Source organism: Takifugu flavidus, chromosome 8 (genome assembly GCF_003711565.1).
Source record: "Takifugu flavidus isolate HTHZ2018 chromosome 8, ASM371156v2, whole genome shotgun sequence".
NCBI classification, from domain to species: domain Eukaryota; kingdom Metazoa; phylum Chordata; class Actinopteri; order Tetraodontiformes; family Tetraodontidae; genus Takifugu; species Takifugu flavidus.
Window position 1 is genome coordinate 15,038,033 of NC_079527.1, and position 23,305 is coordinate 15,061,337.

General features: G+C 49.3%; 1 protein-coding gene across 7 annotated transcripts in view; it reads right to left on the minus strand.

Moving 5' to 3' along the window:
- plekhg5b (pleckstrin homology domain containing, family G (with RhoGef domain) member 5b) overlaps positions 1 to 23,305 on the minus strand; it is a 42,974-nt gene that overhangs the window by 5,456 nt on the left and 14,213 nt on the right. For 4 of the 7 annotated variants that reach the window (XM_057042057.1, XM_057042054.1, XM_057042056.1 and 1 more), the window contains 8 exons: positions 9,968 to 10,109; positions 9,550 to 9,649; positions 9,403 to 9,463; positions 9,077 to 9,168; positions 8,814 to 8,950; positions 7,746 to 7,912; positions 1,469 to 1,660; positions 72 to 245 (listed from right to left, as the gene is read on the minus strand). In XM_057042057.1, coding sequence (XP_056898037.1) covers positions 72 to 245; positions 1,469 to 1,660; positions 7,746 to 7,912; positions 8,814 to 8,950; positions 9,077 to 9,168; positions 9,403 to 9,463; positions 9,550 to 9,649; positions 9,968 to 10,109 — 1,065 coding nt within the window. Of the gene's footprint in view, positions 1 to 71; positions 246 to 1,468; positions 1,661 to 7,745; positions 7,913 to 8,813; positions 8,951 to 9,076; positions 9,169 to 9,402; positions 9,464 to 9,549; positions 9,650 to 9,967; positions 10,110 to 14,858; positions 14,878 to 14,920; positions 14,962 to 18,161; positions 18,389 to 23,305 lie in introns of those variants that run through there. The other 3 variants (XM_057042059.1, XM_057042058.1, XM_057042061.1) reach the window with 3 other exon arrangements.

Genomic DNA, 23,305 nt, shown 5'->3' on the forward strand with positions numbered 1-23,305 from the left:
TAATCACGTGACGTCGGTGTTGCATAAGGGAGGTTTGTGCTTTAATCACGTCCTCCTCGCTGTGTTCGTACCTGCGGATCGTCCAGAAGCATCTGCCAACTGTCCTCCATGGCCAGGTTGGTCTCCTCCTCCTCCCCCTCCTCCCAGGAGTCCTGGTGGAAGGACAGCTGCTGGGGCACTTTGGGCAGACCAAACATTGAGTAGGAGTGGAGTTTACTCTGCAGCTGCTCCAAACGGTCCAACTCCTGACAAAGAAAGCAGGGAAACAAAGAGATTAATGCCGTCGCTGCTGCGTCAATTTATTGATGCGTTCACACTGTAAGTGGGGCCGAGTCGATGCATTAGCATAATTCCTGTCCTCACTGGCGCCTCGAGTCTTGAATCCAACAGTAGCTGCTATTCAGCTCATTGTTCAGCCTCTCGGGCCTGATGTAGTTATGAAAATTAGCTCTGTGCATAGAGACCACTTTAACAATAGAGTGGAGGGGGTGGGGAGGGAACACCAGCATAGGGGGGGAGAAGGGCTACTGGTTCGTGGCTCATGAAGTGTCCCGACTGTGGCTTTACCTTCAACAGCTCTGACAAATTGTACAAATGTGATCAGCAACTGGCAGCTTCAAAGAGCTGTGACAGGAGGGTTTGCCAGTGGGTCATCGCCACAATATGGAGGGTCTGGGTCCAGGTCCTGGTGGAGGAGCTCTGGCCCTCGGGAGGTTAAGGGGGACAGTCTGGATGAATAGAGGTGAGGGCTATAGTGACAGATGACTGACAGATACTGTCTCCATCTGACATCTGCTTCTTTGCAGGATGTGACCTCAGGATGGAATTTGGTTTTAAAGAAATCATTATGCTCCCATTTATGTGCAGGTCTGACATTTCTGTCAAATTTCTGGGAACAAAATTGATTGTTTCCATCCGTCTGCAGAATTGATGTGAAGCTAAAAGCTAAATTAGCACTGACAGAGTTGTTTAATGAATCGCTTAAAGATGTTATTCCAGCACTCCGCGTTACCTTGTTAGGGTTCCTGCAGCCTCGAGCAAATTAGATTTAAAGGTTTTTAAAACGGATCAGATCCATGACCACTACACAGCTGCTTCAGACAACCTCTCCAGAGCGCACGAGACCTCAATCATTAACGCTACGCAAAGTTTCCCCGATTTCCTGGATTTATTCTCCCATTTAAACCAAGAGTGGAGATTTTTTTATAATTATGCAAAACAATTTAAATAGTCTTCATTCAGTTCGGGGCTTTTGAAACGAAGGTGGGAAGAACAGAATGAAACTTTCCATCTATTGAAAACAAGTGAGCCAACAAGTCACTTAAAGGGAAATTACCTCACCGGGTCTTGGGGAGGGAAATGACCTGCTGACCCCCTCGTGCTGCTGCCAGCTACCGATTCTCTTTCTCTTGAATCATCTACGCTGTGACCAACAGCTTTAAAGCAACGCTCATGTGATCAGGGTTACCTTGCCAAAGGGTCCCGCTCCAGCGTTGGAGCTGAAGAAGCCACTGAAGCGGCTGGCAGCCCGGTTCTTCCAGCTCTCTGACCCAACCCCAACACTGGGCAAGGAGCCACTGATCTGCCCCAGAGCATCCGGGGTGGGAATATTGGCCTCCCCCAGGAACTCTGTAATGTTCTTCCTCCGTCGTGCCTGACCCTGAACAACAGAACGACAAACTTGGTGAAAAAGTCTGGGGAAAACATCTTAAAAGTTTCATGTCCTTCTGATGGAAAATGTCTTATTTTGGGAGGGGGGGGGGGGGGGGGTACATCATTATATAACTAATCATATCTAAAACATTGTTTCATCTGTCAGTCTAAAATTGTGTGTAAAAATTAAACATTTGCATCCAAAACACTTGAGTAGATGCACTCATTTACAATAAATTGCCCCAGTGACCAAGAACTGAAAATGAAAACTAAAGAATGACCATCCTGGAAAAAACCACTTACATTTCCAGTTCTGGAACGAAGAGACAATGAAGCAAAGAGAGAAATACGCAAAGTAAGGACAAACAGGAAGTTGGAGGGGAATTCTGTGTGAGGGTGACATCACTAACGATGAGACACAAACAGGAGAGGGAAGGAGCGCCGCTTCCTTCGTTACATCACTCGGAGCAGGAGGGAACGCGGTCCGAGGAACACCGGGCCACTCTGGCCATTGTTCCCCCTCCATTGTCCCCCTGCCGGCGTTCCCTCCTGCAGGCTGTGACCACTTTATGAGCGGCCAGCAGAGCAAACAAACAGGCAGCGCAGTATCTGAGGAAACACTTGTTTTTGTTGTTAGCAGCGAGGAATCTCACCCCCAACCTTCAAACACGGAGATGCTGAACCCACATTCCCGGACCGAGCCGTCATTCCTTGTCAGCCACGTACCCCCCCAGAGAGGCAAAACAGGACAGAAAGCAGTTCCTCAACGCTGCACGCAGCCGAAACATCCCAGAAACCCTCGGAACAGGTTAAATGTGACCGTGATGTTCCGTGGAATGACGTCAGCCTCCCTGATCCCACATGGGAATCTGTGCAGTGGCCCTTTCACCCCATCACCACTGCCCCCCCGACTGTCACCAGCACCAAGTTCTCACTGTTGCTGAACCTTTTTGAGATCATGAAATAAAAGAAAAAACATGTTTCCGGTGTCTTGAAGGTTCCAAAACGGAACGTTTTCCTCCTAAAAACCCACAAACATGTAAAATCAGGTGGGAGAAAAGCAAAGTGGTTTGAGGGCCCAGACGAGCTGCAGGAAGGGGCCGATAAAGGCTTATCAGAGGGTTCTGAGTGGCTCTGCGCCCTGCATGTGTAACACCATGAAACATAAATATTTTGACTGCTCGGCGTAATTGTTCTGGGTTGCACAGCCATTTTAGGAAGAACATCCCGGGTTCTTTGTGAAAGCACTTAACTGGAGTAAAGGCCTGAAAGGGGGTTACGTAACAACAGTAAATCTGAGTGTGGGGGGTCCTGCTCACTATCAAACAATTCTGCCCTTTTCTGGCTGTATTGATCACCAGAGGGGAGAAACTTCCACGCAAATACACATTCCGGAGCTGTGGGGCCACATTTAGTGTTGGAGCCTCGGAGAAGTGACCCGCGTTAAACCGATCGGCCGAGTTTAGACGAGGTCAGAGAGCCGCCGCGCACGGAGGCAGGCACGTTTCGGCTTATCCCGTCTACACCAGCAACAGAGCCGAGAAAACAGATATTTCATAAAACGAACAGCGTCCTTGAGAACTTCAAACTGGAATCAACAAGTTTTTGAGCCTCACCACCAACTCACATCGGAGCCAAAATGGGACATTTGCCTCCAGAATGTGATGAAGCCATAGATCAGCAGAAAGGCTCCAGCAGAAGAAGCTGATGTACAGTTAAACGACAGGTTCATGCAGCAGCGGCGGCGGCGGCGCTCACCATCGAAGCCACGGGCATGTCAAAGCTAACAAAAACCATCCTAATCCTTGACTGGCGTTCATGGACTGCAGCTCATCCTGGAGCCTTCTTCTTCCACCGCGAAGAGAACTCATCAGCCAGGGACTCTAGCTCATGACCTCCCCCACCCAGGTACTCGTGTTCAACTTCCCCGCGCTCTGGGCAGCGTCCCGTTCCCGCCGGAGGGGTCCAGGTGTCTGGCTGGCGTGGCGTCTGCGTCCGACAGAAGCTCCGCTTTGAAGCTGGATGTGTCCAGTGGCTGCATGTCACGCACGCACTGGGCTGAAGTCATAGCAACCAGGAGGATCCTGCCTCTTTGTGCGGGGCAGGAAAGAAGAGGCGGAGTCTGGGCAAGAAAAAACGGGACTGATGGGAATGTTTGGAGGCGGAGCCTGGGTGACAGCTGAGCGGGAGTCCCTGCTGCAGACTGAAGCCACATCCTGGTCCCGAGAGTCAGTTCAGAGGTGGAGCTAGCTGCTAAACACATTTAATCAGTCCTGAGAAACTTGTTTTTATTGCCCACTTCAGTTCACTGTCCTTTAGTTCCGTTTGTTTAAGGTTTAAGGTTCGTTTGGAAAGACTTGAGACCTTTTGCTCTAAACTTTTGACGACCTCGAGTAGCAAAAGAGGTTAACAAAGCTGACAGTGGCGCTACTTTCAAGGTGCAGGACTAAAGAAAGGATTTAGGTGCCGATTTTAATTCAAATTGGGCAGTGGCGCTCAGACTGGCAAACCTCTGGAAAGGCCAACATCATTCTGAGACATTTCTTGCTATTCTTTGTGCTATCTTCAAATCTCTGTTCACTGGAGAATGTAGAACAAAGCCTTGCTAGCTGGTCACAATAAGGAAAGAGAGCGGCTGGAAAACGAAAGGATGGAAAACCCCTCCTTCCTTTTTGCACATGTCGGCACATTTCATTTTACAAGCCTTATATAATCATTTGGCCTCTTTACACCCTGACACTGTATTTTCTTACTTTGGATCTAATTATTCTCCAGCTGTAAAAACACTTAAGTTCAAGCAGACACACACGCGGCCGTCGGCTCCCGTGTCGCCTGCTGAAGTAATCACATTTCCAGGGTTTCCCTCGTGCCTCCCCAGTAAACGTGTCAGTCAGGACAGAGAGGAACAAGAGCTCAAGCACTTTTAACCACCTTTCTATAAACTGGGGCATCTGAGTGTCTGTCTGTGTGTTAATCATGCTAACGATATCATGGCATGTGTGCCCTCCAGCTTTATCTTATCAAAGTTTGTGGTTTTAACCTTGGCTTGAAAAGAAAGAATCTATAAATGGGAAGGGATTACATTAAAATAAAGAAAAGCAGCCCTAACAGCCCCGCAGCTACTGCCTTTATGATGATAATGGCTTCCTCTTCATCAGGCTGGTTGATTAATGATGGCAAAACTCTGTGACACTGACCTGACTGAAACACACACACACACACACACACACACGTAGCACCAGGAAACGCCAGCCCCTAACACTAACCCCCCCCCCCCACAGTCAACACATTTCAAGGCCATTTCAGTCCCACCACTGCTACACAAACTGAAGATTATTTTTGTGTGTTTTTCTTTTCACGAGTTTGGTAAAGAGAGATCATGGGGACTCTTGACCAGCAGGGGGCGACACTGCCCCCGTCACACAGAGCAACAGTCACAAAAGGAAAAAGAGCTCAAACATTAATATTCTCTGTTCAGTCCAGTCTTTCAGGAGGAATTTTAAAAAAATACTTCTGAAAATTGCACAGAAATATCTTATACCAATACACATCTATCTGTATGTACTATAATGAATACGGTATATATGGTATATTGAGTTGAGCATATAGAATGTTGGCATATTCTGAAAACTACGACATTTAAACTTCTCAACTATCCTGATTTTCCAGGCTACTGTCTGCATGTGTAGTTACTTTTATTGCACCTCAGCATGACACCATCACGAGAGTCTGACCCTAAACGTCTCACCTGACAGTCGGTGGTCAGGTTCAGCTCAGGAGGAGGCAGCTCCAGAATCCCCGAGTCCACATTCAGCAGGTCCCAGCTGCGCCACGATGTCAGCCGAACAAAACGAACCATTTTCAAGTCAAACTACCAGAGTCTCAAAACGATGTGTGGGAAAAAATCAGATCCCAAAATCAAATCCCAAATCAGAAAGAGGCCATGTTTTAAGGGAATTAGAATCCAGAGAGGAAGTTGTGAGCATCAAAGTGACTTTAGGATCCTGCTGCAGGATCAGCCACGCAAAGGTGTGTGAGTGTGTGCTCAGCACGCTACTCTGCACCTTTCAGCATCAGGGGAAGGTCCTGATCACACACACTTCTCAACATTTAGCTCCTCCCACAACACAAGGCGAATAAACAACAGGCGCGAAAATCAGGAGTCGATTCCAGTCACAGGATCAGATTTTTGATGATGAAGGTCCATAAAGTTATGCTGCCGCCTTTTCTGGAGCATGAAAATGCTTTTATTGGTAACATTCGTTTGATTTTCAACCCAGCATTCCAGAATCGTTGGAAAACGATCAAATCCACAAGCTAACAAAGCTGCAGAATAACTATAACGGATCTATGGGCTGGTTTTTTTGGAATGTAACCTCCTGGAAAACTCAATTCCATCTTTAAAAACATCACAGCTGAACATAAACTCAACCAAAACTTATCAGGCCACGATCGACCCCCCCTCTGTTTGTTGCAGCGTCTGTCTCACACACACACACACACACGGACTAAAGAACAACCGTTTCTGAAACAAAAGCACAGAAAATCCATTGTATGAACGCAACTGCATGAATACAGTTTAAAGGCTCCTCGGCAGCTTTTGCAGTAGGATTTAACATACAGAGATTGTGGAAGGTCACAGAATAAAAACGTCTCCATGGAGCTTTTTTTAATTCTCACACCCACAAACACAGAGGTTCTCACCTCCGTTTCATCAGTATTTGTGAAACTCGCCGTCAGCACCTCGGTGAGCCGAGTATTGAGAAAAAAGGGATTAAAACGAGAAGTGACGACATGGTAAAGAACCACAAACACACCACACGAGTCCCTCCTGGTCAGCAAGTTTGCTTCAGTTTGGGGAGTTTTAGGGTCAAAAAGAGGGAAACACCTTTGTGTCCAGAGCGCCGTGGCAACCGATGGCTGTTATATAAAACAGCTGAGCGGCACAGATGAGGCTCAAAGTACTGTACACGCATACTGGAAACCATAAAGTCTCAGACGGCTGAGTTATCTTTATAACGTCCATAAACGCTGCGGTTTCTGTTCCCAGGAAAAAGGGAAAATCAGGTCTTATCAGTTCCCAAAAACTGTTCTGATACTGTGCCAACAACAGTTTCATCATTTTATATGAAACATTATTAAATATCTTAATAATTTCTTAACAAATAATAGTTCTAATATTTAAATGAATAATAATCACTTTAGTATTAAAAGTGAATTCATCCTAAATTTCTTTAACAGGGGATTCGGTTGATTCACAGCAGCAGTTTGGATCCTTCTGATTTGATCTTCGGCTCAATGACCTTTCAGCAGAACACGGCTGGATGGTTTTATTGTGTCGTTATCCAACCGTCACTCACCGAGTTCTGCAGATTAAAAGTGGAACTTCCCTTTGATGTGTATCAAAGGTGAGACCATGAGAAGATATTGGCAGAGCGCAGCGGGCTCACAGACGGGCAGCAGAGGTTCCCACCAGCCATGGGGAGGCACCTCCAACCAAGCAGAGCTGAGCTCAGACCTCCCTCCTTAAATATGAATCACCTCCATCATCACCTCCAGAACCCGTCAAGGCCAACAGGCGGGAGCAAACGGTGCAGTCAGGTGAGGCCGGATCTCAGGATCCTGGCCCAGCACCAGGCTGATTCCCCGGCAGCAGTTTACGGTGAAGGCCGAGACCCAAAGACAGGCCTCAGTGTCAGACCTTCCACGGATCAGCAGCCTCCAGGCCCGGTCGGCCTCTCAGCGGTGCCAAAACAACCCCGTCCTGTCGCTGCAGGAAGTGCTGAAGAAGCACAGACGTTTCCTGAGTGAGCTCATCCTCTTCAGCCATTCGGGGGATCGGTTGAGCCGGCAGCTGGCATGAGAGCAAAGCCACAGCTGGCCCGGCACAAATACGCCCCACAGACCCAGATAGAATTCCATGAGGTCATCTTTGCACGACAACGCGGTCCTGAGGCATCATGGGAGTGAACGAGGGAGGAGGGTGGGTCCGAATGAGACAATATTTGTGTCTGCAGGGTTCGGTGTATTTCAGGGGTGAGAGACAGTTTGAGCTGAAAGTAGAAGCGCTGTCGGGCCCAGATGTGACTCACCAAGAGATCGTCACCCTCTCGGCGTCCCAGAGATCCATGCTCCGCCTTCTCGCTGCCGGGGGTGAGGATGTAGGAGCTCTGACCAGCAGAGGGCTTCATGTTGGGCAGGCTGAGCGAGCGCAGGTCCTTCACGCCTTGTTCCACCTTCAGCTCATCGCCCTGTCGCGCTAAAACCAGACAGAGAAATCCAGTTCAGACCAGCTAGAACGGGGGCGTCACATGTTTCCAGCAGGCGACCTACTCACAAAATCACCAAGTCAAAGTGATCCACCCACCACAAAAATGCAAAACATCTAATTATTTTCACATGTATTGAGGACTCTTTGTATGTCCAATGTATGGTGACGTACCTTGCATAACCAAATGAGCCGATATTGCAAAACACACATAATAATTAACTATTAACATTTTTTTGTAATTGCCCGAGTTTACTTTGATGACTGAAGCAGCCAGGGATGCACAGTCGGGACAGGAGCACACTTCCAAATGTTCATCAGTCATGGTGGAACGTGTTTGGACTTTCTAATCTTCATTAGACCGGCAGATGAAAACGCACTTCAATAATGACATCGTGAATAAAGTCCACCTCCCATTCCGTGTGAAAGTGATCCGTTTTTGCATTCTTGGTCCCGCTCCCTCGTTCATTTGATGACCAGAAGCTTTAGTGATGGCTTCCAATCAGAGGTAATTGGCTGCCCTGGCTGTCAATCACGTGACGGGACGAATGACGGGCTGAGATTTTCTAATGTCACGATCGACGTAACGAGCCCCCCTGAGCGAGAGTCTCTCACCTCTGGGGTTGACTCAACGCCGAGGGTCATTAGTGCAAAACACTTTTCCAAATGATCAATTATTTTAATAGTTGATTCTGATGATGAGAGTAAACGAGGTTGAAACGAGCGAAGGCGCAGCAGCAATTAGTCCTCATAAAGACCAACGCTGTAGGTGGTTCAGACTGGTGCCGAGACCTGCGAGTCCACGTGGCGACACCGCCAAAGCCTTCTGAGAAGCCTGCTTTGTTCCTTCGCGTTCTGCCGAGTCAGCATTCATAAAGACGGTGGATCTCACCTTTGACTTTGAGGTAATGGCCTCCGAGGGGGTACGCATCAAAGTCGAGGGACAGCGCCGTGTTGGACTGGTCCAGGAACAGGTTGATCCGGGACATGTCAATCCCGTGCCTTTCAAACACCGGACCCAGAACCTCTCTGGTAAACAAGCAACAGGAGAGTCATTCATTCATTCATTCATTCATTCATTCATTCATTCATTCATTCATTCATTCATTCATTCATTCATTCATTCTTGCTGCGCCTCTTCTGGCTTCCTCTCACCTGAGGCTTTTCTTTTTCATTGCAGGGACAATCTCCGTGTTTATGTCCACATTTAGATCGAACTTGAGGGTGAAGCACTCCTTACTGGGGTCCTGCAAAGAGGGAGGTGATGTCAAAGCCGTCCTCCAGCCGGACTGCGCCGGACCTGGACCAGAACTCGCCCCCCTTAGTGTTGCTTTATAGAGAACAGATTCTGGGTCTGCCCGGGGCGCGGCCCATCACGCCGCCACAATCAGGCCTCCGGCACTGATCAGTGGCTCAGGTGCCGTGAACGAAAGCTTGCTTTTATCTCGTGCGCTGCAGCGCACGTCTGCGTGACCACTCACATCGGTATGTCGTCTCCTGGCCTTCTTTTTCACCAACTTTATCCCTCCAGTTTTCCGCTCCCTGAAAATCAGTTACGCAACATGTGAGAACCTCCCGGCGACGTCATCACCCCCCCCCAATACCCCCCCAGATTTACAGCTACGCACCCGCGGTCGTTGCTCCCCTCGTCTTCTTCCTCCAGGTCAGAGGGGGGGCTGGTCCGCGGGGGACATGAGCGCGTGGATACGTTCCGAGCCAGGATGGAGGCTAAGGACCGAGAACAGAAGCTACATCACAGGTTCACGTGCACTTATTCACCACAGAATCCCTCCACTTATAAGTATTGGTGTTTATGGAGTAATAACAGTATGTACCTTTGTCATAAAAAACTACGAGTACATGTGCACTGTGTTGGTGTCCTTTAAATTACACACATTTACGTGCACAGATTCCCGAACTAGTTAGCAGTGATTATTTTGGGGCCCACAGTTATGCAGTAAATGCTGTAAATCATCGACCTCATGCTGGAAATGTAAAGCAGAGCACGCGAGTGTGACTGTCCCACCCGTGAAGGGAAGAATCTACCTTGAGGCTGCAAGTCGAATCGTGGGTGTCGGTCAAAGTGCATGTTGTCCGTGTTCTCCGAGTGGCAGCGCGAGTCACATGACTCACACAGGTGAAGGGGGCTTTTGTTATTCAGGTCACGGCAGTCTGGGTGGTGGCAAACCTGCACAGAAACAGACCAGAAGCAAAATCAGCTTAATTTAAACACTTAATTACACGATTTTCCGATTTCAGGTAAATAAAAAGGTTTCACAGATGGCGGCGAAGCTGCAACGGGGACAAAGCAGTGGCCGCCGAGGCCATTCCGTTGGTTCGGTGACACCCCCCAACAGACCATCTGTCCCACCGTGGGATGCCAACTAATTACCTTAATGTTACTTTTTCACCTTGTGTGCTGATCTGGGACCAGCTGAACCTTCCATAATCCCAGCCACAAAACCAGGGCTGCAACAGTAAAACTGACCACAGGTCAGAGGGTGGGAGGCTGCAGGATTAAGGGCCTCCCCCCGTCCCGGCCCAGACGGACCAGCACCCCCCACCACCTCACACGCCCAGCTAAGGAAGCAGGGATGTATGGGCTGATACAATGGCAGCCCCACTAATGTACTTCCTGTTATTGTTTCCATGTCGGCAGGAGAACCAGTGTCTGAGAGTGTGTGTGTGTCTGTGTGTCTGTGTGTCTGTGTGTCTGTGTGTGTGTGTATATATCAGCAATGAGACTCTGTTCAGTAAAAATAAACCTAACTGGCAGACGCCATCCCTGGAACAGAACAGCGGAGATCCCTGCTGTTCTTCACTCAAACAACAGAAGCCTGGCAGGAGGTCGCGTCTCCACGTGCACGAACTCGAACGCAGCTCAGGTGAGACCCTAAAAATGAAAAGCTGAACGGCGTATTCTCGTCCCCATCGGCACGCAGGCGCCGCTCGGCTCAGTTACTGACACAAAGTTGCTTCTCCAGTTCTTTTTGTGCTGGATTTATTCATTCAAGAGGGAAATCTGATGAAAGGATCAGTTAAATCTCTCTGTAGCTTCTCTGAGCATCGTGGACGTCAGCAGAGAGGAAGCGCTCGGCTCCATCTAGTGGACGGACGGGTCAACACCACAGCCAACTGTGTCGATTCGATCAAACGTGAATTTATGCAGGACAAATTGTGATCCGATGATTAATCCTGCAGACTGGAGTCTCCCCCACTTTTGGACTTTGGCTCCACGTCCACACGGAACCCCAGTAACCATCCGCCGTGCCGTGTTTCCAGTTCACACGTGTGTCGTCTTATTATTAAGCCAGTCCTCTCGAGGTCTCGCCAGGTATGGACACAGACTTTAAATGAGCTGGTCACAGGGCTGGATAAGGACAGAAGGAGGGAGGCAGGGATAAAGTCACGGGAGGGTGAGGAGTCACATTTCAGATATAAACACAAGCCAGGAAGAAAAAATAAAGTCCGTCCAGAAGCTTTTCAGAAGGACAAAGCCCCCCTAATCTTCCTGCCTAATTGGTGCCTGTGCTCTGTCAAAGCCATCTGACGGCTGCACAGAGATTAAACTGGCCCAGGAACACCCCCCCCCCCCCCCACCACCATCTCCTCCCTTCCTGTTCATACATCTGGGGTCAACACACCCAGGCCGAGCCCCGAGACCCCCCCAACTCAAACCCCAACTCAGCGAAAGCAACATTCAGCTAAAAGAACTGAAATAAACCCTTAAAGGTCGCTGTAATTCGGCCGATTCCACATTAAAGGTCAATTTCAGAGGAAAATGACGACACCGCTGCAACGAAGTGCTGCCACAGATCAGATCAGCATGTTTGAGACCATTTCAGCATGACAGAAGCCACAACGCTTCTGAAATATTCTTTACCTCACTGGTGAGACGGGCTCATATTGAGCAGCGGGCACCGGAGGACGGGTCAGGTGATCCAGTAGTTTTCCCAGACACGGACGTCTGGAAGCAGCTCTATATTAAAGCCGACTGGGCTCCGGTTCAGCCCTGCGCTCCCGCTCAGGTGCAGCCGTTTCTCAACCGTTGTGGTTTTGCATGTGTCTCCGAGGGAGTCACACCTTCCCCAAGGTCAACGCATGCACGCACGTTTCCCCGAAGGAGTCAAATGTCACGTCACACACATGTGGCATGTTCTCCGTGAGGAATGGAGCCGGCGTATCAACACACGCCAAGGGAGAGAAAAATGACCTAATCAAAATCAAAGGAAAAAACTGCAGCCTATAAATGAATTCATTGTTTTAAAAACGCACAAACGAGTGTTTCGACCAGAGATCAGACGCCTCACACACCCTCGCGCAGCTCGTGTAACATCTTCACTGTAATACCAGACATTTTTCCACCGTAAAATCAATAATTTGAGGCAGTTCTAGCCTTTATAGATCCACAGGGACCCTGCGTGCAAAGCAGGCGCCATATTTAGACAACAGGCCGATTGGTGAGACGTCCACACGCGTCGGACGGAGCGCCAAGATTCCTGCAGGAACCGGCGGAGCCGAAATCTTCCAAGACTTGAGCCAAACAAATAAATTGACAATGATCATCCCAATAAACACACGCGCGCTCGAAGATGCAATCGCCCGTCGATACATTTCCGTTCACTTTGCTGGAGAGGCTCCGAACGCCGGCGTGCGAGCACCTCGACAACCCTGGAGTTTTGGTACATTCCAGAAGTGATGGCTCAAGACTTGTGCAACAGGGAATTTCTGCAGTACTGAACATTCCCGTCAATGAGAGCGAGCCGATTGCTAAACGATAACGACATTCGTCTTCTGACGGTCGTTAGACTCCACACAGGAGGAGGAGCTGGGGCCGACTTCGGGAGAATGTGACCGTGCGCAACAGCTGACAGCTCAGCATTTGTCATGTGAGTTTATGGGCATGTGCGCCCCCACATGCCTCCGCTCAGCTCTCCCTGGATTAGTGGGGGCATGAGTGAGGGCTGGAGATAGAAACACCCACCAACTATGAACCCACTTGTTCAGCACATCTACGTGCACTAGCTTCCACGCATCCGCCCTGAGGACGTACGTGCACGCTCTGGCGCTGTGCTGGGGCCCCCACACTCAGCCTGCCATAAGAAGCTTGTTTGGGGGAAGAAGTCCGTGAGTCCTGTGAGCTGAATCAGGATTAGAACCACAACACTTAATCTACCTGATGTTCTCATCAGACAGAGCTAATCACATCAATTAAAAATGTCATCAAATTACTTTAAGGCATAGGCCTTTAACCCCCCCACCGTGATGCAACCAGGCTAATGTCCGAGTGTGCCGGATTTTATTTCCCCTCATAAAAGTCTTGGCTTCAGAATTAAAGATTAAAGATTAGTATTCTCTACCCTGACATCAGTGGCGCCTAAATGCAGCGTCAATAATCTGGTTCCAGTTGTAATTTTCCGAGTCGTCTTCTCTACCAACCCCTTCAAATGTGATTTAAAATTAAGGATGGAAATTGTGGGTTCGGCTCAGCAGCCTGGCAGGTCGACATGGCGACCAGCGTCACGATCTGGGCTCCGTGAGCGCGTTTGGGCGACTCGCCAGGTCCTCACAGGATGGAAAGTCTGAGGGCAATCAGCCCGCGTCTGGAGTTATGCGGCGCTCCGAGGGAAGGGACGCAAACAAATTAAAAGCCAGATTAGGGATCTGCCTCCATGTGACACCAGAGCCATCCATCACAGGAGCTCTGCTCCGTAATGATCTCCACATCCTCTCTGAGCAGCCTCACACGGAACAGCTTGTCCTGCCAAGAGCGCACCTCGCACTTACGTAATGGCGCGCAGCGGCGTTTGTTATAGACGGCTATGAGCCTCCATTCCTCCTCGAGATAACCATCGTCTTTAAACGACCCCCTTGATGTCGTCGCAGCGCTCCTCAAATCTGCACGTCTCCGTCCGCACATAAACCCACCGTGGCCTCGTGGTTCCGAAATGGACCAACTTCTAAAGACGACTTGATTCTTTTTAACTCAAGAGTGCGACAGACCAGATGAACAAGAAATAAAAGCTGTTTTTATTACCAGCCTGAGCGGGTGTGGAAGAGTCTTTATTTATTTTGTTTATTTGCATCCATGAGAAAAACACTGCAATTCTTATCTATTATTGACAATTGTAAAAAAGCTCCCACACGTTTGTTGCACAACTGGGTGCTGTTGTCGGTGGAGGCCACACCCACCGCTCCAGCTCAAATCCCCATCATTGTTCTGGTGACCACCAGACCTAAACACACACACACACACACGCGCCACGTCTGGCTCCATCCACACTCACCGAGCATGTGTTCATTTTCGCTGGGTTGGTACCAAAAAGCGAGACAATCGGCACGAATTTCAGCGGATGGGCTCGATGAATTGGACCGGGCCCAAACTCGGCTATCAGGCTTCTTGGGATGCTAATGTTGCACTTTGTTTTCTTTACGGTTTTGTGGGGGACGAGCAGGTGTGATCACCACACAACCCAGGTCTGAGGCCGACAATCACAACACTCACTCGAGCGTTTTACAACCTGTCTGGTCTTGGTTGAAATTCTTGCTAATGTGAGTTACAATAACATTAGCATCCCAAGAAGCCTGATACCTTCACACCCTCTTTGGTGTCTATCAAAAAACCAACCCAACCGCACGTGTGTGTGTGTGTGTGTGTGTGTGTGTGTGTGTGTGTGTGTGCCCCCCCCCTCCTCACAGAGACACCTCCAGCAGTTCCCAATAAACACACCCACACACGCAACAATGACTGGTTAGCCGCAGATAAAGCAGCAGTCAAGCTCGGTCTTGTTGGTGGAATGAATGCAGGGCAGACAGTCAAACACCCAGACAGACTTTGGCCAGAACAACTCACACAAACTAGAACCTCAAACTAGGAGATCGTCATCGAGGGTTCAGAGTCTACGGCCCAAACAATGTTTTCCACTAATGCACTGACCTTTGACCTGATCAGAGGATATCCAAACAACGTAGATAAAGCCAGATGTTGGTAATACGTACATCTACAGCAGAGCTTTGCATTGATTTTCCATCTGCAAATAACTAAAAAAAAAAAAATTAGGTTAAGAGTTAAACCAGGTTACCGTCACGTTGGGAGCAGGTCACGCCTCCCATTACAGCCCCCCCCCCCTTTAGCTTATCTGTCCTCAAAACAAGGCAGCATCCTCAGCCCTTATTCTTCAGAGGAGAGGAGAGAGAGAGAGGAGAGAGAGAAGAGGAGGAGAGAGGAGAGGAGAGGAGAGGAGAGAGAGGAGAGGAGGAGAGGAGAGGAGAGAGAAGAGAGGAGAGAGAGAGAGAAGAGGAGGAGAGAAGAGAGGAGAGGAGAGAAGAAGAGGAGGAGAGAAGAAGAGAGAGAGAAGAGGAGAGAAGAAGAGGAGGAGAGAAGAGAGGAGAGGAGAGGAGGAACCTCCCCCCCATGTAGCTGTTATGCAACAGCCGCTCTGTGCGTCTGGTCCTCATTAACTGAGCCTCCTCTTATCTGGTCTCGTCCTGACACCTCACACACGCGCACACACACACCTCTCTCACACACACACACACCTCTCTCACACACACACACCTCTCTCACACACACACACACACACACACACACACACACCTCTCTCACACACACGTGGGTCTAGAGGAACAGAGGCTCCCTTTGTTCCTCCCGTGATGATGATCCGAGGTGGAAAGTTCATTAAATGTAGGCGGAAACGGGCCAGACAGGGTAATGATGTCATTCAAAGCAAAAAAAAAAAAGGAATTTTTAAAACTAAAACAATGACAGCAGGTGCAGTTAATCGTCCCCATAAATGATTCTGCACATTTAAACGCTGATGCTGATACTTCAAAGGACCATTTCATCCTAGTGTCACCGTGTTCAAACCTGCAGGCTGTCACCATTCAGGATATTCCAAATTAAACCAGGCGAGTGGCCAGGACACACCTTTCCCCTATATTCCAGGAGCATCCTGGCCTGGATGTAGTTTGGTTCTGAATGTGGCTCCTGCTGCAGGATGTTTGTGGCCAAAACATCACAAAAGAAAAGAAAGCATGCACTTCAGGAGGACAAAAGATGCCCTTTTTTGGACAAACCTGACAGCATCCTGGGAGAACCGGAGCTTCAGGTACTGGCCTGAGGACAGGAGGACAATGTCCCACACAGGAATCTACAACTTTTACCAGTGGCACACAACATTTGCATCACAAAGACGCTTCTGTGAAGCAGCACAAAAGCTGTGAAAAATGATCAGGTTTGGAAACTCTCCGCTAGCTCGCTGGAGTTTTCCACGCTAAGCAACGGGCCGAGTCTGTCGGGCCCGAGTGGAATTTCAAAGTGTATATCTGAGTCACAACTTACTGAAAGTTGCACCAGCTCAGCTGGAGCTGCTTCAGTATAAACTTCCTCCAACCAAAAACAGCACAGAGCTGCTAAAAATAGTCCAGAGTGTGTCTGGTCCAGCACTCTTAATGAGCCGCCCCTCAACTGGACCGGTTACGACATGGTCTGTAAATCCAGCGACACAACTGGACCCCCTCCCCTCCCCTCCCCTCCCCTCCCTCCACGACATCACAGCTCTGACAGCCTTCAGGTCCGGAGCGGCTCAGCGGGATGAGGCGCACGTTCGGGCCGTTTCCTAAATTCAGACAATCGGCGTCAACACTCGTCACGAATCGGACGAGTTTTTTAAGCTTTTAAACAGTTTGAACTCGACACAATAAACGGCGACTTCCTGAAAAAGAAACGTCGATGCGACTTGGCCGCCGTTCCAAACTGCATCTGTAGGATTTCATAACGTCGTCCTCCTCTGCACAGCGACAGGAAGAGGTGGGATTTTCCAACATTACACACACACAATAAACATTTCAGAGAATCGGGATCCCTCAGAAGCCGCTCGTTTTCTCCAAATATTCTCCGCCGCCGCTGTCGAGGGGAGCATCAACAACATTTGTCACATCTCTTTTAACTTTAATCCTCTGCTGCCATCCCAGACAGCAGATCCACACAAATGAGCTGCAGATAAAGTCCAGCCTGCTAGGTCGCCATGGCGTCCAGCCGGCATCTCCGGGGCTGAACCGTTAACCCAGAAATGAACCAAACTAACCCTGGAACCAAACAGGCCGCTCCCTCCGCTTCAAGACTGCAAAAGCCAAAACAAACCCCCCACAGCTCCCTCCAAATCTGCCACAAGGTCAGGACAAGGTCGTCTTCATTATCAGTAAACCAGCAGAGCGCGACGGGATTCACGTCAGGACGGGAAAAGGTGAAAAGCAGAACTGATCTCAGCTGGTTGCTCTGAACCTCAAGTGTTCTGGGGCAATTCTGCTGGACTGTGACGCAACCAGCCGTCCTAGCCACAACCACAGGGCAAGAGAGGGCAGATAGACAGGAGGGTGTTGAGCCAGACCACGGAAAGGAGGAAGTGAGAGGAAAAGTGGGCTTCTGCTGATATTAAAACTGACTGAAGACGGCTCCAAAACCATTACCGGCACCGATTGATGCGCCCAGAACTGCCAGCGTGGTGCAGATGAAGAGGGGCAGGCTGGTGGGTTCCAGGAGGTGGAGGGTTTGTTCACGAGCAGATGTGAAATATGCAGACGGAGGAGGAAGAAAAGGAACGATGGTCTGCAAAGATGTGAACAGGAGAGGAGATAAAAACCAACAGACACCATAACTCAATAACCCGAGAGCAGAACCGTCTCGCTGTCGCTTGGATTTCCTGCTTTGGTTTCTTTTATAATGACATTTCTTTTTGCAGGATGGATCCAAACAGATTCATAAATGAATCAGTGGACTGCAGAAGAGGGTTCTGCAGAAGAGGGATGCTAACAGGCTAACCAGCTAACCCAGGGAGCCCATATTTGGACCTTTAGAGGTTTTCCGAGTGTTGCTCAATAATGTCGTCATAGCTGCAGGTTATTTGCATACCATAATAATATTCTGATGACCCCTGCCAACAGTGTCATAGGGTCAAACACAGCAAGTTCTCACCCTCATCTATTCCTAAACCTAGAATACTAAATCTATGCAGCACTTATCCTCGGATCCAGACCATAAATGCCTCAGCAGGTCCACAGCAGATGAATGAGCTGGTGCCACAACACAACACACGTCTTCATAAACAACCGAGTAGATTTCAGACGGGATCACTTTTATTCATCATCCACCGTGAAGTCACAGAAATTCCCGTTTGTAATGATCCAGCACACGGCTGCAGCCAGTCCCGCATCTGAATATCAAATCAATGAATTGACCCACCATAGGAGAACTTCCAGGGAAGAAAAGCCCCGTTCGAGCCTCTGCAGCGGAACCAATCAATCCGTCCAAAGTCCAGCAGACAGTGCAGCAGGTGGGGAGAGTTTCTCAAACGTCCGCCAGAGGAGCGAGCGTTAATAATCCAACCCTTTGGAAGTTCAGCGTTCCCTGAGAACTTCGCTCTTACGACTGGGGAGACAGGCCAGAGCGCTGGAACACACTACAGTGAAAAACAGACACAAAGCCCCGCCCACCGTCTCCTGCACACCCCCACCAGCTCCCACACGCCCCAGCTGACTCATGTAAACTCACACTGAAACTTTTTTTCCCCCCGCAGAATTAGCAAAGATTTCCATCCTGATGTAACGCAAACCGGCCGCACCAGCCACACGCTGCGTCTCACCCGTGTCCGTGCCGAGTCTCCCCGCCGCATTTACAGCTCCGGCTAAACTTTGACCTTGAGGTGACCGGAGGTTAAACGAGGGAGTTCGTTTTTCGGAGCAGCTGCAGATTGAGAAACGAGGCGTGGACAAACTCACTGTGCAAACACGGCTCGTACCGGCTTTGAGAAAGGCCTTTTGAAGTGCTCAGGTTACAAAATCAAATATATTTAGAGAGGAAATGGCGAAATAACAAGTCTGTCGACTGCCTGGTCGCCAGAGGCTCACGAGGAGCGTCGTCACGTACCCTCGGGTGTCACACCTTCCACACCCTGAGGCTGATTAGTTATTAGCTAGAACCGTGATTAGCTCACAATCTTTTCAAAGGTAATTCTAGAGTGACGCAGAGGATTCTTTTCCAGTTATTAGACCATATCTGGGACAAGTTTTGAGGGCTTCTCTCCAGCTGGGAGCGGTAACCTGTCCAGGACGTAATCCTGTCTCTGGGTGACAGATTCCAGCACTGGCCTCCAGTCTGACGACCCGTCTGGATCGGTTGTACTGATCAGGCCACCGCTTCTGCTTTCCAGCTGGAATTGAGTTATTTCAATGTCTGCAATTAGCTGGTTCCCAAAAACCCACCCAGGACACGAGGCTAATGGGGGGCGAGGGGCACGTGGGGAGCAAAAGGGGGGGGGGGGGTGAAGAGTTTAAAGGAATTAATAGGTTTTAATTCCCAGACAGACCTCATCTCTTCTTGTCCAGCAACCTGTTGAATCCATGTCGGCTCCGCCGCCCCCCCACCGTCAGCCGTCATTAGCAGAGGTTTTATTTAAAAGAGCGGACAGCAGCAACACAATTACCCTTGAAGGATTAGTCCCTGCTGGCGGGGCCTTTGTTGGAGGCTGGGCTGGGAGGAGGGGACGGACACTCGTGACCTTTCTTTTATGTATGACCTTGGCATTAACCCCTAAACATCCATGCGTCTGGAATTTTTGAATTTGTTCAATAGGAAGGGGGAACAAATGGACATATGAGCCCGAAGCTAACGAGGATCAGTGCAGGAAGCAGCAGGAAGACAAAAAGAGAGGATTAGTGTCAGAACGTCCTCCCGTGATGCTGCTGGAGGTTTCCTGGCTGGCTCGCTCTGAAACGGATGCGTTTCCGGCCTTGTTATCACCTCTCAACTCAGCTGCCGTTTTCACCATTTTCACGCCTGTTTCCACCCTCAACACAAACAAGATTCTTGATTTGCCAAGGACCGAGGGGGGCCATGTGTCCGTCATCTCCTTGCTGGAGTCTTTCAATCCCAGCTATATTGCCTAGTCCTTATAAGGCCACAGACCGTCAACCGTGGACCGTCGCCTTGGAATTCCTGTCTGCTCCGGGATGCTATGGATGGACACACACGCCGCTGCCCACTGCAGGGCTCACAAATGGCTTCCATCACCAGTATCAATCACCCTTTTCAGATGGTTTCCAGCAATAGAAAACCACACAACCCTAAATTTACCACCACAATAGACATTTTAACTTTAAATAACTAAATCACACATTTGTTTGTGAAATCCTCTCAGACGTCTCACACTTTAGGATCAGTGACCTGCAGGAGATGCCGGCGATGAAACATTTGCCTCACACACTCAGTGGGGGGTCCAGAATCCCCCTCTTGGTGCAGTATATTTACCCCGACTCGCCCTCAGAATGGTTGCTGCTCTCCGTGGATTACAACATCCCGAGAGATAGAAGTTTACAGGCGCGTGAAGGAAACTGTGACTGGCTCACAGCTGATGACGTACTGGTGTGTGTCTGTACAGGAGAACGCTACCAGCCTGTTGTGGCCTGCAGGGGTGGCTGAGCCGGTCTCACCCCCACAGGGGGACGTCCACGTGCAGAAACAACCAGCGTCTGGGTTCGTCATCCTTAACGGTTCAGCTTACCGTCACAGAAAGGAGGTTTCCGCGCATTGTTCCGCCGGTTGGTAGCAGATTAATGCGTCAGACATAAGACCTGAACACCACTTTCACGAGTCGAGGTCATCTCGAAACAATCAGAACCCAAACAGGCAGGACAATCAAACGAGGACGGTCCCCACAACAGGATTCTGAATGTATTTTGCCCCCCCGAAACATGAAGGTACAGCCGGTGGTGCTTCTGCCAACTGGGCCATAAAAAGCAGAGTGAATCTGGCTTGTGTGTTTAAATAATGGTGCGCTGGCAGGTTCAGACAACCATCAGGTTACGTTTGTGGTTTGGACTGAATAATCCCAGTATACAAACTCTCCACGGTTACCAAGAAGGACGGCTGAGCCTAACACCAAGGGGTCGGAAGGAGGGACACTCTTCTTACAATGGCTGCACTGTGTTGACTGGTAACTCCGAGCTGAGCGACTCGCCTGCTAACACACACGTCCAGAAGTCTATACGTCTGCCAGCTGAGGAGCACCGAATGTTCCGAACATTTCTTGGCATGAACTTGCGCGTGTCGCTTTAATGACATTCAAGAATGTTACGGTTTCCTAGTTTGTGCTTACAGCTGCATCCTGTACGTTGGAATCCTGTATGAGGTTACGTTATTATGTATAAAAAAAGACGTTCTGGGCAGCTGTTGATGAACGGAGAACGTCTGCACACATGACGGAGGAACGAAAGGCTGCAGCAGAATGTGTAGCGTCACTCTTCCCCTCATAAACACGCTAACACCAGGGCGTCTCGACACTCCGTTTCCTGTTGGAGAAGGTGATTAGCTAACTTTTCTCCAGATCTCCAAGTAACTCCAGACTCACCCAATCATTTCCGAAAGCAAGCTCTAAGTAAGTTCTGAATAACTTCTCCAAAAACAGCTTTGGAGTTGAGGCCTCCACTGTCCACATGAGAGGGACTTTGAAGAATCTCTGCTGTGTGAAATGCATGTGGGAAGTAATCAGGCCAAACTGATGAGCACGCCGGCGTCGCCTTTTTCCCGATAAATCAGTGGCAATGGCTTCGACGTGAAGACGGTGGAAGTATTTGCAGAGTAAGAAAACAAACGTAACTCACTGAAGCTGTGTGATGTCTGACAGTTTTGCCCACCAGGACCTCTTTAAACATTAACAGAACATCTCCTCAGAAGAAGCAAAGGACATGAAGGATGATGTGGGGAGCCAGAAGAATACACACAGCTGTTTTAAATAGTTCTACTGTCCACACATGCCGAGCCGAGCGCCTGAATGTTCCCACCCAGCAGACGGAGGGATCAGATGCACCACAGTCGGGCAAACCCAGCTCAAGCGCGCGCACGCACGCACGCACGCTTTTTTAGCAGCATTAAAATGTGCTGCTGCACATCTGCGCCACTTCAAAGGGAATTAAACATCAATTACTGGAACAGAACAATCAGAATCCCAACGTTTCCTTTTAGCTGCCACCATTTTGGAAGGTCACTTCCTGTCTGACCCAAAGTCAGATAAGAGTTCCAGGCGTTTGTGACACTTGTGGCTTCATGAAAATGAACGAACAACCTTTGAGCTACGCTGGCAACAGAGATTAAAAAACACATTCAAATTCAAAGAAGCAGAGCTGAAGGTCAAATGATTCAAGCAGCTGGAATAAAGTGAGTGAGTGTGACGTAGTCCACACGAGCCAGTCTCTGCTTGTCTGACTAACGTTTTTTTCCCCTGTACAACATCAGAAAAGCATTAATCAGAGAGTGGGGAAAGAAAAAAATGAATCAGAGCCGAACACTGGGATGATTTTAGGGCTAAATGTTAGACACTTGGATAAATTATCAGTTATGTGGACATTTTGATCACGATGATCAACACTGAGGGAGAAAAGACACATTCACGAGTCATCAAAATGTCCATTTTTGCACATGTGAGGATTCATTAGTCCGTCTCGACCTCCGCTTACTTAGCTTCCGTTCTCTGCCTCCTCTTTTAGTCACAAAAGCTGAAAAATAAATAAATAATAAAAGAAAAAAAGTCTCTGACTATTTACAACATCCCTGTGGCACCAGCTGTTCTGGGGAGGGTTGCCATGGCGATCCACACCTTAGCATTTTGTCTTGTCTGGTCCTGTCATGTCAAAGGGAGAGAAAGACTCAGGGCTGGTGAGGAGATAATAAGCCCTTCCATCTGGGAGCAAGCAAGCTCCAACTAGCATCCAGCACTAACCAGCATCATCTGAGCTGAATCCCGCCAATCAGCCAGGAACCGACCGGCGCGGCTGAAGCTAGTCGTCCTGCAGGGCGCCAGAAGGCTGATTACAAATCCAAAATCCCACCGCAAAGTATCCAAATACACACACGAACCCTCCTGGAAACACATGCCGGGCCAGCAAAACGCCTGCCAACATCCTGCGAGCGCTCCTGTTGTGTGATGTGGTGACAAGCGCTGAGCGACGGCGGCGCGGGTTCAGAGGGGGACGCAAACGGCGGCGCAGCCAAACACGCTCACAAAGTGACTCTGCAACTGTGGGAGAGGCGGCAGCCCTCCGAGTTCCACTCCTCACACCACCAACCACTGAGGAGTGCAGAAATGGGACAAAATGCCTGAAAACACGCGTCACATCCGCCTTTGTGGGCATCTAGGAAAAGGGTGCTATGGAAGGGACAACGTGCAGCACAGATGGCACAGTGGGCCCAGATTATCCAGCATAAATTTAAGGCAGATTACTCCTTCCCAGGCAGATGAATCTGATGGAGCTGAAGGTACTCCAGCAGGATTTAGGGCGTCAACACAGCGAAGAGAGGCAGGCTGGTGGTGATGTTGCCCCCTGCTGTTTACA